The 16,969-nt window shown below is 34.9% G+C and overlaps 1 protein-coding gene across 1 annotated transcript in view; it reads right to left on the reverse strand.

Annotated features, from left to right (window-relative positions):
- Positions 1 to 4,188: 4,188 nt before the first annotated feature.
- LOC103715212 (structural maintenance of chromosomes protein 2-2-like) overlaps positions 4,189 to 16,969 on the reverse strand; it is a 28,807-nt gene continuing 16,026 nt past the window's right edge. Inside the window, exons 16-21 of the mRNA XM_008802772.5 lie at positions 16,832 to 16,925; positions 16,643 to 16,731; positions 16,239 to 16,464; positions 10,157 to 10,231; positions 9,391 to 9,537; positions 4,189 to 4,521 (exon numbers count right to left, since the gene is read on the reverse strand). Coding sequence (XP_008800994.4) covers positions 9,421 to 9,537; positions 10,157 to 10,231; positions 16,239 to 16,464; positions 16,643 to 16,731; positions 16,832 to 16,925 — 601 coding nt within the window. The 3' untranslated portion in view covers positions 4,189 to 4,521; positions 9,391 to 9,420. The remainder of the gene's footprint in view (positions 4,522 to 9,390; positions 9,538 to 10,156; positions 10,232 to 16,238; positions 16,465 to 16,642; positions 16,732 to 16,831; positions 16,926 to 16,969) is intronic.

The following is a 16,969-nucleotide window of genomic DNA, read 5'->3' on the forward strand; positions in this document are numbered from 1 at the left end:
TTCTTTCTTGCGAGCAGTACTGTAGAATAAGAGTTTTATGTGCAGTCAGACCAGGATAGACTAGTGGTTAAATTCCTCATTCACCTGGGGATAGGTTTGTATGTTAAGAACTCAGGAGGTGTTTCCCCATGTGTTTGGACATTGGTTTGTCTTCCATTGTTATTTGAAATGGTTGGAGGTGCTCACTCCCTCCCCGACTCTCTATTTCTCTTTTTCCCTAAGATTGCTCTGGGCATCATTTCAAAATTTTAATTATATCTGATATGCCTTGGAATTTACCATAACCGATATGGTGGACCGACCAACGGGAGCTCGCGATGAAGCGTCCGACCAACTAGTCAAAGTTCGCTGCATAGCCGGCCCAGAGGTGTGCCAAATATTTTTCAGATTTCAAACTTTTCTCGTAACTTGCAACAGCTCGGTCACAATCGCGAACGATTTTTATAATCACATGACGAACAAGCGAGCTGTACAAGTGAGATGCACAGGTATTCCATCCGCATGTGATCTTCAAGATACGTGATCGGTTACCAAAAATGGCCTACCCATGCACCCGATTTTCTCATCGATGGTTGCCGACCCTCATCTATATAAACAACTACCGAGGAATCCTCCAAGTAAGTGCTCGAGTTTTTTTTTTATTTCCCTATGCTGCGACTCTACTACTCTCACAACTACTCTCTTATTCTCTAAGAGACTATTTGACTTAGGTATCAGAGAGTCCCCCATTGGACACTCTACAGTAAAAGAGCTTTCCTATTCTTGTTGTTTCATATCAGATCTGACATCGGAGCAAATGTTCGAGCACAGTCTCCACCATTCCATATCACCCTGAGAGCGATCAATATCATAGCCGTCATAGCTAGCTCGGTGTCTTAGTCAGGCCGATTTCTATTATATATTAGTATTTTTTAATTTTTTTCTAATATTCTGAAAACAAAACTGGTTTCCTATGCTAGTTTGTTTTCATCTTCAAGATCTGTAGACGATCTGAGCTGGGGGCGGCAGCTGTGGTGATGTTGGTGTTCGTGGGCGTAGCAGATGGCGTGTGGTGACAGGTCGACCAGTGCTTCCATATTGGATTTTGTTTATTTTGCTTTAAAAGGAAAAAACAAGAAAAGAAACTGAGAGCAAAGAGGGCCAGCTGCAGGTGGCATGTACTAAAATGTTGTTCAAACTATTGTAAAATCCCAAATTCATTCTTGAAAGTCGCATTTGACAATGAAATAATTCCTAATAATTGATTTAATTATACACAATCCGGTAATAGAAGTATTTTCATAGTTTGTTAGTGGCATTACTAAAGTTTATTAATGATCCATTTATTTTATTTTTGGTGCTTGTAGTATTAGACTTCATGTGTTTTAGCAACAACTCAAGTTTTATAAAATTTAAGTTGTCGAGCTCGGTCGCAAGATATAGCAAATAAGGCCATGCTCATCGAGAAAGATGGTTTATTTTAGACTCATAAATTTGATTGGGCCATGTACCATAACCATCTAGCCTCTTCCCATATATTTAGGGTCGGTTTTATGCATTCTCACTAGCCAAGGTTTTTCTATTTAGGGCCACCTATAATGTTGTTCCAAGCTTATCCTTCTTCACAATCTCCACCATATCATCTTATATCTTTTCCTCCTTTTTTCATCACTTTCAATGTAAATCAAAGTAACATTCTTTATGAGAGTCTTCTCCAATTTTCATGGTACATTTTTATACCAACCCAATCAATTTTTTATTATTTTATATTATGCAACTCCTAAGCTCCTCTTATATACTTATTTCTTATTTTATCATCTGATATATTTATTTCTTATTTATCTATTCTAGTTTAACGAAATGTTCATTTTAATTTATTCAGTTCCACTACTCTCAACTTGTTTTCATGTACTTTCTTTATTACCAAGCACTCTGAACGATATAAGATAGTAGGTCTTGCTATTATTCTATTCCTTTAAATTTCCACAGTATGCATCTCTCATATAGTATTTCAAAAGTACCTTTCTACTTCATCCAACCAATCCTAATTCTATTACATGTATCTTCATCTATATCTCCATTGTATAATAGATTCTGTGTAACGAAAATAGTCACATTTTGCCATCTCTTGGTCATCAATCTTAATTATATGACATCTTCTTTTCCATTCTCCCTAAATTTGCATTACATATACTCTATCCTTTTTCTACTAATCTTTAAGCCCCTATTTTCAAACCACCATACATTAAGTTTAGCATTTAATGTAGTTCTCTTTTCATCAATCAATACTATACCATTTGCAAATGATATATATCATGGTACGCCTTTCTGATATTAGCAGTAAGTTCATCCATAACTAATGCAAAAGTATATGAACTTGATACTGATTATTGAAACAAACCTGGAGTAATTGGAAAAACACTTGTTGTATAGTAGTAACTTCTAACACTTGTCAATATCCCAACATACATATCCTCAATTATTTTAATATAACATTTATGCATACTATTTTCTTAAATATTACCAAATTACTTTTCTTGGTACCTATTATAAGTTCTTTTAAGCTAATGAAGACTATATAGACTTTCTTTTGTTCTGTATTTTACTATCAATTGTCCGAATAAAAAGATAAGCTCAATTGTTGATATTTCAAACATATATCCAAATTAGTTATCTAAAATAGTTATTATTTTTTTGAATCATAGAGTGACTCATAAATTTAATTTTCTAATAATTGGAACAATTTTGTACACCACCTTCATATGTGTAATCATATGTAACATTACTTCTCCTCCAATCATCTGCGCTTTTTTAATTTTTAAAATTTTCTTAAATATGTTAGTAAGTCCATTTAGTCCAATACCGTCCATAATTTTCCATACCTCGATATATATGTATTCTGATCCTAATACCTTACCTTTTCTGGTTCTTTTCAAACTATCTCAACCTTACTTTTATAAATTACATTAAAAAAAAACCTTGACTCCTCCATGATTTTACTTCTTCAATAAATATATCTTTACTAGAGATGTTATTTAATAATTTTCAAAATAATATCTCTATATTTTTTTTCTCATCTTAATATCACTAGTATCCTATTGTCCTTGCTTTAAAAGAATCAAACTTGATCCACATATTTAGATTTTCTCTCTATAACATTATCTATTTTCATGTATCTATTTTCATTTTTTTAATCAAAGATATCATATAATTTATCATATGTTACATATTTAATCTTACTTACTAGCAAATTTGGATTTTTTCCAGCTTCCTTATAAGTTATCTTATATTTTTTTCTATATCTTAGTAACATATTTAATCTTACTTACTAGCTAGGGAATGGCGCTCGCCGGAAGGAGATGGAGAGGAGAAGACCTTGTGCGAGATGGAGGAGAGACCGGAACTCATTGGCTTCTCTCCAATTCGTCTTTTGCCCAGGCCCGCCTAACGACACTCCATGCTTTTATCTTGCAGTACAGATTTTGGAGCAGCTCATGAGAGTTTGGGTACCTCCGCCGGATAGCACTTTGAATGATGGCAAGGCAGGCACCGCTGAACAGAGAACTCCATGATAACTATTTCTTCAAAAATTAATAGCACTACATAGAAAGTTTTTAGCAGGTATATACAGTATCACAAGTATATTTTAAGAATAACAATGGAGAAACCACTTAGATAAATGATAAAATGACGTGATAATTATTTAAGAAAAACACATGAACACTTGGAGGAATACCTCCCGAGGTTTGTGGTGCAATCATTCAACCATAGCATCGTCTCATCGACTGTAGAGATTGCAGATACAAGATCAATCTGTATCAGTTCCCCATAAAGGATTCTTCCTAATTAAAATCAACAGAATCAAAGAATAGAATCAACAAAAATCCATCTCCATAAAATGTATCCATTTAATCATCCTCTAATGGTGACAGAAAAATATTATAGGGCTTTAAACATTCTCGACAAAATACACACCTTATATGTTAATTAATTTGCATCATAATCACCACCAAAAACATTCAAAGGACATAGTTGGTGAAGAGATGGCTGAAAAGTTAATATATTTTAAAATTCCAAGCCTTCAGAAGTAGCTCAGGCGCAACCAGTTATGGTCTCACCAGGAAAATGCATTTGAACAAATATTGAGAAAAAGAGAGAGATCGAGCTCTTTCTTTCTCATGGAACATAGCCATGCATGCTAAGGTGAGATGAGTGAAGAGTACACAATCTCATTTTTCTAGCATGGCATAAAGCCAATAATACACCTACATGTTTCGGTAAGAATAAATACACTCGATTCTGTTTATCTTACAGTGACTGGAGAAGACAGGAAACCTCTATTATTACAAAGATATTGCTTCAGATTCGGAAAATGCCTTCTTTACCACACCAACTGCTCTGAAACAACCAACTGTACAAAATAGAAGTCACAAGTACTCTCAGAGCAAACTTGAGGCTATTTATCTTTTTGCATCTCCCTCTAGGCCGAGGCAACAGTCATCTATTAGATGAATTAGGACAAACAGTGAATGTCTCCTAACACTGCAAAAATTCAATATTCATTATCAGATAATTATTGATGCATGAATAAAAGAAACATCAAAGTGTCATAAAAGCGCCTTTGTTTCTCTTACACTGAAAAAAAGAAATTACAAACAAGTAAATCAGAAAAAAATGATTGTGGTATAATTCAGACATGACTGTCCGATCAGGTCCAAAACTCATAAGCAACAAGAAAAGTGGTAAAACCCAGATAGGTCCAAATAATTTCTTTTTGTGATTATTAAATGGTGCTATTAAGAAAACTGAATTAGTTTTATCCGTACCTTTTGACCAGCCCAACAAAAGAAACCAATTTTTCATGGCAAAAGGCAAGCAAGATGTTCAGAATAAAGACATCCACTACTAATGACTATTTCTAAAAAGAATCAGAACTAGAGAATAAAAATAATCAGAAATACTAATTTAATACTACCTTGGTTAGTCTGAACTAACTACCAGCTGTAAACTAATTGAACCCTAATCACATTTACATTGTAATTGAACCCCAATATTTTATTTTTTTCCTCATTATTTTTTCTTAGGTCCAAATATGATTTCAATATTATATTCACTAGAAAGTGCATCCAGTCAGGAGTTTACTGCTTTTTACAGAACAAAATTTTGAGTTCGGACTACAAGGATAAATCCTATTTATAGAAGGCTGTGCAGAACGCTTTGAATTACAGAGGATTGAAAGGTATTGTGACCGGCCTGGAACAAAAGAAAGGGGATGCTCTAGGGAGTTATAGCCTCATTTCTACAGGGTTCTTGGGCTTTTTTTCACCTTGTTGGAACCGAAAACCATCTCTACATATTTCTCATCTTTTTCATTAGTTGCACATCTAAAGCTAGTAAAGTCTGGCAGCATCAAGCAACCTATAAAATAAGCCCACACTCTCAAAGAGAATTACAAAATTGAAGGTGTAACACCCAGCCCAACTAATAAAGAACGGAGCCTAGCTCGCTTGACCGGCCAAGATGTAAGAGTTGTAGGAAATGGAAAAAAAAAGGTAAAGGCCCATTCGACTTGAAGTAGGAGACCACAAAAAAATGGAGATAAAGCACCGGCCCAGATGTAAAAGTTGTAGGAGATAGGGGAAAAAAAGCATAGAGCCCCCATTCGACTTGGGGTAGGAGACCAAAAAAAAAGGGAGATAAAACACCGGCCTGGATGTAAGAATTGTAGAAGATGGAAAAAAAAGGATAGAGCCCCATTCGACTTGGAATAAGAGACAAAAAAAAAAAGAGATAAAGCCCTGTTCAACTTGGAGTAGGAGACAGACTCCTCAATCCCGATTTCATACAACAACTATTTAAAGACCCCCACCCCCTTTCGCCTCACCGCCGACAGGTGTTGCCGATCACTACAACTAGACCACCGTTGGTTCCTTCTTCTTTTGACTTTCGACAATCTTGGCTCGTAGTGCTCAACAGAGATTTTTAGTTGAGCGTTTGTCGGAATCTTAAGTTCTAAAAGAGATTGTCGAAATTATTGGACCTATAGTTTGGTTTCACTTGCAAGGTAAGTCATGCAACTCTTTTTCTAGATTTATCAACAAATTATAGATATTTTCTTAATCAAATTATTCTTGATTTATGAACTTAATGCATATTATTTTATTATTATATATGCCTCTTTCTAGAATATTGTACGATTCTTGATTGAACATATTGGTTTTGATATGGATTGTGCGCGATTGATTTCGATGTCGTATAATTTTAATGTATCTTACGATTTATAATATTAAACATGCTTTAAGAAAAAGAGTTTTGATTAGAAATGAATTTGGACTTGCAGCCAAACTATGTTTTGATACCCTGCCTGTGGAGATTGCATGTTGGCACTTCAATACCCTGCTAATGGAGGTTGTACGTTGGTATTTCGATACCCTGCCGGTGGAGGTTATACATTGGCATTTCGATACCCTACCAATGGGGCTTATACATTGGCACTTTAATACCCTGCCATTGGGGGTTATGCAGTGACACTTTGATGTAGTCATAGTTCATAGTTATCGAAATGAATTTGATGATTTCAACAAAATTTTTATGAACAACATTTAGATTTTGAGAAAAATTGAATTTGGCATCCATAATGTTTTGATAATGCTGCATACGGAGATTTGGTTTTGAATTATGAATTCCATATGCTTATTTTCAGCAGATGATTATTTAATTTATTATCTGATTTATCTAGCTAAAGTATTCTTTGCTTACAGGACTGGCTAGCTCATTATACGATTTCTTACTATTTTTACAAATTCAAAGAATTAGCTTGACTCGGAGATTTATCATGGGAGAATGATTAAAGACAAAATTTTGACATCTTTATTTAGACTAGATTTTATTTTAGAGTTGATGCAAGATTTTGGAATATTATTGGCTTTGTAAGACTTTTAATTTTGTTATTTAAATTAGAATTTGAATGTTAATTATTTAAATTTATTCCACTGATTGTTTATGATATCATGATGAGATACTTTGCACATTTATAGGAAGAATTTTCTATGAGTATGCGGCGGTTGTTGCGACCCCTAGCTCGCGATCTCGAGTCAGGGGCGTGACAGAAGAGTATCTTGATAGACCTGGCACAGAATAAAAGGGATGTTATAAGGAGTTATAGCCTGGTTTCTAGAGGATCCTTAGGGCTTTCTACATCTTATTTGAACCAAAAAATCATCTTTACATATTTCTCATCTTTTTCTTTAGTTGGACACCTAAAGCTAGTAAAGTCTAGCAGCATCAAGGAACCTACAAAATAAGCCCACACTCTCAATGTCTAAAACATCCCTAACCTCAGTTTGTCACCCATGGCAAGGCTAGCTTGTTTCTTAAGTAAGACAATATACTAAATTTTTAATCCAAGATCTTGCGGAGCAGAGGTTTGTGTCCAGGAGAGTTGAAGCTATGGCTTAATGTTTCAAAATCCATCTGCTTCTTTATTCTTCTTTGGTCTTTCTACTTCAATGCTTTATCCTTTGGATTTCCGCATAAAATTTGTCTTGCACAATTATCTTTAACTACGGTAAAGTCTCAGGTTTTTACTGGGGGTTAAATTTTCCAAAGGAGGGGGCAAGATCCTGAACCTTCTTCCTTTTCTATCAACCCAACCAAATTAGTATCGTTTTTCAATTTTTTTTTCTATGGTAATCATTAAGATGGATGATATGCTAAAGTTACATTTTGGCTCGTCTCTAATATTTTTATCTCTTGCAGTTTCCTTATGCAAAGAGCTCTAAGAAGTGTATACACTAGCCTAAAGAGGTAAGAAACCATGAAATCTCCTCGGGGTGAATAAAGGAATTCATGGATCTGGTCGGACTTAAGCAGGTAGAAATCCTAAGATCCTCGTATTTTAAACAGATCGTGTACAAGGGTTAAATACTTCATTAATGGCATCCTCTATTAAGTTTGGAGAATATGACTCCATCCAACAGTGCTGAATCTCAACAACATGCTATATGGACGCTCCAAATTCTGGGATTGCAATGCATAGGACACTTGGACACTCTGAATACTTGAAACACTTTACAACACTCCTTAAGACTTTATACCATCAAATCATGAAGCCACCATCATTACATATCTACTTTTGGCACTTCTTATGAAAACTATTAAACTTATCGTAACCGTGAGCAACAATTTTGTCAGGTCTTATGATCTTATATAGAATTGGTTTAGCTCATTATTCATTATATGCATACACATAAATACATTATTTACACATACATGCCCCATGTCCAATTTTTGGAGATCCCCATGTCAATCTTTTGGATAATTGGATATTAAAATTCGTGTCACTTGTCCAAGCAACATCGCTTAAAAGATTCCTTATTTTGAACCAACTTTCAAGATCACAAGAGATGGGACTACTTTAGGATGGGTTGCACAACTTTTTTGTTTCAAAAAGGAAAAAAATTAAGAATAGCAATTACAGTCACCTTTGTAAATGGTGGCTATACCAGAAATAATACCAATGTGAGAAATTCACCAACTTAAAGCTTTATAAATACTTAAAAGTTTGAAGGTCTTTAGATGAAACATTCATGGTTATCACGTCGAATGACAATCTTCTAGACTAACAAAGGTTCAAACTTGAGAAGCTGAGATGACTTCAGGCCCTCAATCATATAGTAAGAGGAAACTACATGATAACAGAATCTTTAAGGGAAAAAGAAAAGAAAAAAGGAGAAAGTATAGGAAAAAGTATGGTTAAAGGAAAAAGCAGAATGACAGGAGCCATCTCTACACAGTAATTTGATTGGGAGGCTACTTACAAGTTGAAAAATGACAAAAATACCTAAAATAATTGTGCAGCCAGGGTTTGGCCTTTATGACCTAGGCCCGTTACACAATAAACTCAAATACATTGAACCAGACTCGGTAGCAGGCCCATTAGCTGTCCAGTCCAACTATAGAACCCAAAGAGACTAACAGCATCTATTGACAAGTATTAAAGGATTACCCTGAAGCTTTGTAAGATCCTAACCATGTCATAATTTTCGCATGTTGACACTCAATATGTGTAATGTTGTCCTTTGACTGGAAGCTCCATGTAATTGTTGCTCATTCACATTATCAAAGTGCAGTGCCCAGCAAAAAAGGCAAGATGCCAACCCATGGAAAAAGTTAGCTCCTAGCCATATGGTTATTTATTATTTGTTTCTTAGGAAACCCCAGACATTCATTATGATCTACAGGCATGAAAACTCACGGAATGTAAGTAACACATGTTCTCTATATGAAAAGTCAGCGTAACATAGGAAATTTTTCAAGAAGATAAAGGCATTCTAGCAAAGGCACTTTAACCTTCAATACCTGTTCAGTTGCATGACACATATCATAAAACAAAAGTATAGAGTTAGTTACCAGTGAAGAACGTGAGAGATCATCAGAATATTATCTCTGTTTTGAGGCTATTGTTCTTGTAATTGTGGAAACTCCATCGACAAATTTAGTCCGGAATAAGACATTAGCATTGTTAAACATCCCCTCTTTAAGAGAAACCACAACGAACTGCAGTAAAAAAACAGTAACTAAGAATTCAGTACAAAGTCAAAGTTGTGATAAGTATACAATGCTCTGCAGGCCCAAGACGAGATACTGGGAAATAAATGAAATAGGGAAGACAAGGAACTTCAAAAGAAGAAAACATGAAAGTTATGGTTTACATAGAGATGAATATTTTTGTACTCAGATTAATGTCACAATCCTAGTTGGTGGAAAGATAATACACTCAAGCAAAACCTAAAGATGAACAAGAGAACAGGATAGGTACCTATACAAACTAATAAAAGCATGCCTTCTGCATGGTAACAAGAATGGTAAAGGGAAATCTAAACTCCCAAAACTTTCAGATATTAAAAAAAAATACAGTTTGTCATTTTAAGGCCTACAGCTTAGAACTCAACTCAACTCAACCAAGCCTTAATCCCAAACTATTTTGGGTCGGCTACATGAATCCATTTCCTCCAGTTCCAGGCCTACAGCTTAGACCAAAGTTCCTAGTAGTAGGAAAATAAAAACAAAACTTTTCCTTTTCACAAGAATCAGAAAATACTGATGGATAAATGATGTTAGAGAATATTAAATACAATACAACTCTCAAGCCAAGTGATATAGGAAACAAGTTAACCTGGGAATGTGGAAAATGAGCTTTGATCATTCTTCCAATATTTTGTGTATGGTTTAGATCAAGAGCAGCATCCACCTGTTGAAGAAAGAAATATAAACATTAAAAGACATGGTTTGACCATCAAGAAGAAATTTTTATAAATCAAAACAGCAAAAACTGTTAGAATAAAGTTAACCTCCTCACAGATAATTATGTAAAATTACAACCTACAATCATCTTTATGCCTTTCAGTTAAACTAAATTCAAGTGGCAAAAATATGCTCACCCAAATTTTACTGAAACACAACCTGATTTACCTAAGGGCTGGATAAGACAAGCCCTCCTGGACCAATTTAGAAATTAGAAGATCAGAAATTAGTAAACCCTGAGCTGAATATCAGCCTTGAAACTGAAATTTAATTGCATGTTACAGAAACATTTTACAGAAAAATGAAAAATGACGAATAAGGGACTGTCAATTCGCTCAAGGGAGAATCATCAAAACCCAGATTGAATACAATCAACTTATTAAAGAAAGGATTAGTAAAAGAGATGAAGGAGAACTAAATTTCAGTAAATTTTCCATAACCGGTTTATGGCATCTCCTTTATAGCTTATATAAATAAATGGACAATTTACCGAGAACTGGCAAGTAAAGACAACAGATATAACCAATAGGAAGAACTGAAGAAAGGAAAGAGAGAAATTCATCTTAAACAGCTGGCCCTATTTTAACCTTTTTTCCCTTCATTTCCTTCATTTCTTATTTTTCTTCCATCTCCTTTTCTTCCCTTTAATATTCAATTTTGTTTCGTTTATTTAACTTTTCTTGTCTTTTGTCTCGCAAATAGGCTCAGCAGGCCTTCTATTTTCCAATGAAACAGGAGGAGGTAAATGCTGGGCCTAAAGGATGCGATATCCTAATTCTAGTGGAATAAGTTATATACCATAAAATTTATTTTTGAAAGAGGAAAATGCCCCACCAACCCACCAACAAGGATAAAAGGAGGAAAAAGAAAAATTACAGTTGAGAACTAACTTTAGTTGTTGAACCTAACAACTTCAAGACCTACATTAAATTACTAAAAACTTAAAACAACAAAGATAGACACCTAAGCACAAAATTAAGTAAAATAATAAAAAATAAAACAAATGTTTTAATTCCATAGCCAATACTCTTCAACTTGTAAGTTGGACTACACTATAATAAGAGGAAATTACAAAGTTATGCTTTCCATTTTGAGTAAAATAAAATGAAAATCGCCACCATTCCACTCAAAAGATAAAATGATACAAGTGGTGGGGGAAAAAGACCAACAAAAATGTTCCGCTCACTCAAGGCTTCAACCTTCTTTAAATCATAGGGCATAGTCTATTGTAGATTCCAAATAACTGAAAGAGATCCTTGATCCAGCATAGTTCCACACGTCCAAGATACCTTTAGTAGTTATTCGCCCCCCAAATGATTGAGAATGATCGCAACAACTCTCTAGTTGGAGATTGATGGAGGCCGAATCAAGGTAAATAGTCAAAATCCAAAGATGATTAATCTAAATTGTCCTTCTAGTTGCTCTCCCTCTCTCTCTCTCTCCACTACTAGTTTGCTGAAATTTGGACAGCAAACCCGAGTTGCTCCTTAAGGCATCATGTCTCCAGCTTGAGTGTCCGGAGACATATTTAGTTTCTTCTCGTGATCTCCTTTCTCCATGCTCAAATTAGAGCTTCCTGCTGAATCAAAGTTTACAGCTTGCTACTAGGAGAACAAAGGGAGTGAGAACCAAATGAAAGATCAATGTTAGGATAGAACTGAAAGCAACCACTGAACCAGCGTCAGAGTTGGTTGAAGCGCCATCATAATGCTAACAGCCTCTCAACATGCTGGGGTAAGGCTATATACATCTGATCCTCCCCATACCCCACAATGGTGGGAACCTCATGCACTTGGCTGCTTTTAATATCTGAACGCTAACATCAGAAATCTTTGAAAATATTAGCCAGCTTTGCGTCATCCATCCACCATAAGGTTCTCTGCTTCCATCTCCTTTGTTGCAACATCTAAATCAGCCCATTAAAGGCTCTGTCATTAAATGCATAGCAAGAACGCAAGCACTTGCATGCATTTTACTAACAGGGTGCCTAAAATATAGTACATATGGATGACTATCTTTTTCTTTTTTTCACTTATATAGAAAGTCACATTCTATGTCTTAGAATGCCGAAATAATACTCTTCCACAATTGCATTTAAATATCTTCAGCCTTTCCTTCCTCTATTCACAAAAATTGCTCCTAATGATAAGTCTGTATCACATAAGCCTTTCAATCTTCAGTTACAATTGGCCAAATTTTTGTCCTTTCATGCAACCATGGCTTGAAAAAAGGAAGAAGAAAACTAAAAGAAAATAAAGTAAGTTGATCCATGGGAACAATTTACTTCCAAAACTCTAAGTTTGACATGTTTTAGAAGGAAAAAAATAGTAAGGTGGTCCACAAGATCAATTTAAGTTTCAATGAAGAAAGTACCAATAGGAATGATGTCGCAGCTGAAATTTTATGAAGTTTAAGCCTTTTAGAACAAAAAAGGAATAGGATTCACTAGTGTGAACCAAAATGTACACAAGTTGCACAACAATTTACTAGGCAAAGAGGTAATATAATGAATTATCTAGATATGGTGTTGGAAACATGTCTGAAACATATGAAATAAGCTGAAAGTAAGAATATGTGTAAGTATACATGCATAAACTCTCAATTCAAGGATTCCATTTTGTACCCCCCCCCCCCCCCCCCATACACACAAAAAAAACTTGATTATAGCATGTTAGTGTGTGCCTTCTAGTACTGTTACTGGACATTTGCATCTAGCTCTGCAAATCCATGTCAGATACATAATCAAATCAAATATGAATCACTCACTTAGATATTTATGAAATACTTTCTGTGCAGCACTTAAAGATTGTTGGAAAGCTGGACTCTACCAACAATGAGTAAGACCTTTTATTTTAGATGCTAATTGTTCAAGATTATCAAGGATGTGGGTATAAAAAACAATTTGAGATCTATTATTTTTTCTTATATCCTTAAGTTAATTGGAGAATTTGGATAAGAAATATATATTGAAGACTATATAAAGCAATGTCTTCTAAAATTTAACTTTATAGAATATTTAAAGGTATGAATATATATTATTTGCTTAAATATAAATATATCCTACGTATCTCCGTTTTCTCTCTTGCCGAGTTAGACACTTGGATATATGTCCAAATTCGATTCCCGTATCTATATCCATACAATATTACCATCTAGAGGTGCTGGCATAGTTGTGACACGTTATTAAGAATGGATCTATTAAATACCCGAGCAAATTGGCGTATACCTTTCAAGAATTCATCTGAGCCTGCAACTAGCAAAAGCATACAAGCCAGTACTACGGACAACATATGTGTTTCATGGAACATAGAATGACAAGCATGTTCACCACATGTTGTCAACAATGACATGAAATAGATGTATGAAGGACATTAGCAGAGTTCTTCAATTATTAGGGCCTTTTGCATATGTGCCCCCGCAAATATGGCTTGCTGCATATTTACCCTCCAAAAATCACTAGTTATATATCTTGTTTTTGCAATGATGCCCCTCTCTTTAGAATTTTGCCATACAATGCAGATAAATAACCATTTCAAGCGTCAAAAAAATAATGCATCTTTGCAAATATAGAATACTTTCAGGAGTATATATGCAAATAGTGATTTTCAAAAGGTAGATATGCATTAAGTCGTATTTTCAAGGGCATGTATGTTTGTATGTGTGTGTGTGTATAGATATTAAAAAAGCGACTATAATAATATCCTACCATCTACTACTGGACAAAATTTGATGTTGATGAAATATTAATCAAGGAATTGAACCGCCAACAGCCTATGGAATGAAAAGGCATGTACAATAAAATTGGTTGATTATGTCATCAGTTAAAGAGCATTCAGGACAAGCCCTTCCAAATACTTGTCATACTACCATAAGTATTGTCAAAATGTTAGTAACCAGTGTAAAAGACAAAACTCAAAGAAGAAAAGCCATAGTTGCATTGTGGGTGGGCAAAGCATGAGCAGGAGATTCAAAGCCGAAACAAACTCTCAGTGAAGATTCATTCATTCTTGGAACCAGTTCAATGCTTCATTCTGGTGTTAGTTGAAGGTTAAGATGGTTGCGAATATTAAAAATAGGGTGCTTCAACTAGTGAAACATAGTAAAGCATGTCAAATGGCAATCAATATTTGCTGATAAAATGGCCACAATGATTTTATTGGTCCTTCATTTGGGGACATTGTGAGGCATATTGTGAAGCAAGTTGGGTTGTAGGAATGATAAACATATTCCTTTTTTTAAGAAATATAACCTTCAAAAGGTGCACAAACAAACGGCAAACCAGTGACTGCACATTTTCATATATGATACACAGCATTAAAAAGCATCTCTTAATCCTAGATCGAAAGTAAAATAATATTCATATTGGAAGAGTTGGTAATAAGCTAGGAGCAATGAGATTATCAATAGAAACGGATGCACGCACCGGCTGGAGATTGATGGCTCAAATGCATTTTTTCTTGCTTTTCATTTTCTTCATTGAGAGATTGATTTCCATAGTTCTAGTTCAACATTTGGACTTTACACAGCTTTCAGTCATGTTGTCATTTGACATATTATTCAAGCATGGTTCCATTAGATTTTACATATATAATTTCCATATAATATATTAAGGTCCATGCCTAGATCTCACTTAGTCATTTAGATATAAAACCAGATTATACGGGTTCACTTAAATTAGATGATTTGATTTCGAGATTGATTTGAAGGTTTAACTCAAATTAGGACCTTTTTGTTGTGGTGGTGGTGCTTTTTCTTTTTGTGTATTTGTATGTTTAGGGGGTGGAGAGGGTGTGTCAATGTGGTCATCTCACTCCTCTCCATGCCTAAGTTTTCATCCTTCTATGATGATGTATGGGTGAGGTATTTTACAACAGGGATCCAGCCTCCCTGGCGATCCCTCATCTTGTTTACAATAAGCTTTCTTATCCCTTGTTAGCTCCCTTTCCACCCATGAACATTCATATCCATCAGTTTCCAGCCTATATTTACATATTTAGCATTGTATTTCCTGTAATTAGTTTCAACCATCATTTCCTGTTAGTAGCCCTCAGTCATGCAGTAATTTCATATAAATTGGCCCTTCACCTTTCCTCTGTTATGCATAAACCTCAGTAGTTATCTTATTGAAATATCACCAGGTTTTTTCTGGGTTTGAACAATATCTTATGTGCGCTTGGAACACTCAGGCCCATCTGTGAACCAGCCCATTCCCAAACACCCAGGATTTTAGCAATTGCAAACATGCCACTCAAACCCTTAGAGCACTGGCCTTTATGAGAAGCCATGATACACAAAACAATTATTTTGGGGGGTTATGTAGGTCCTTCCCCTCAATTGACTTTTACATGTAATCCCTGTTGACTGAAAATTTTAATGCCCGGTCCATGATGTCAATGGTTACTTTATGTTCAATCTCTGGCCCTTGATTGTGTACAAAAAAGATACAACTGTACAGAAACAAGCCTAACTGTGAGCATAAACAGCCTGACTGTCTACAAGGACTAACATAAAATGCAAACTGTGTGGAGGACTTAATGCAAGATGGCAGCCAAACAAAAACTGCTTGTAACTTTCCTGATTATTTCTTTTCTATGGTGCATGATACAGAATTTTTTTTAATAAAATTCAGAACCATGTTCTCCTCTTCTTATACCTCATTTCCTAAAATATAGTGAGTAGAATGATTTCTCCATACCAAAAGAAGATGAAAGGAAGGTTAAAAGATCAACATAAAAACTAATACATCCAAAGTTAAGCTACTTTGTAAAATCTGCAACAATAAATGCACTACAAACTACCTGCGCAGGCAGGTTATTTGAAACCAGTGACCAAAAACATAAACATCACTGTCCTAATTTAGAATTCTAGTCTCAAATACAAGAAATATTGCTCAATCACAGACAAGTAGGTGGTGTAACCATAGATGCATGTATAGTAAATATATATTAAAATACCTCATCTAGTATATAAAGTGGTGCAGGTTTGAAAAGAAGCAATGCCAGAATAAGAGAAAGTGCAAGAAGAGATCGTTGTCCTCCACTGAGTTCAGATAGAGACTGCTTCCAAACACATCCAAATGCTACACGAACCTCAAGACCGTCTAAGAAACTGCATCCCTCAGGAGGTTCGAGCTTAGCCATTGTGCCTGGCAAAAGCGTACTAAAGATGGAGCCAAAATCCCTGTAAAGGATGTTTCTTACTTAAATATAAGTTCAGCTAAAGCAAAGGAAAAAGTTAACAGTGGAAGCAATAACAAAAAAGCATAAATAGAATGGCCCCTTCTGAAGACCACCTAAGCAATACTGATGGCAGATTTAACTGATTATGTAAATTTATAAGATGAAGATTGTGCACTCACTTGTTCACTTTGGCCCATGTTACTTGCAGAGTTTCTTTCTTCTTTTCGTCCAGCTCTTCAATCACCTTCTTAATTTTTGACTTATCATTCTACAGAAGTGAATTTCAATAAATAAAATTAGAAAAAAAATAATAAGCAAACAATATCTTGAACAACTGTTCTTTAACATGATAGCAGAGAGAAGCATGCCTCAATGATGTTTTTCTTGGATATTAGATCATTGTATTCATCTTCTGCTTTCTCAAACATTGCCATAACTTTTTTGTTTACCCTCTTCTCCAGGCTACAAACAACATTCATATAATAAGTAATGCTGTCTAACATTTT

This window comes from Phoenix dactylifera, chromosome 11 (genome assembly GCF_051530095.1).
Source record: "Phoenix dactylifera cultivar Ajwa chromosome 11, Ajwa_hap1_PhDact_Kaust_v1.1, whole genome shotgun sequence".
Classification (NCBI taxonomy): Eukaryota; Viridiplantae; Streptophyta; class Magnoliopsida; order Arecales; family Arecaceae; genus Phoenix; species Phoenix dactylifera.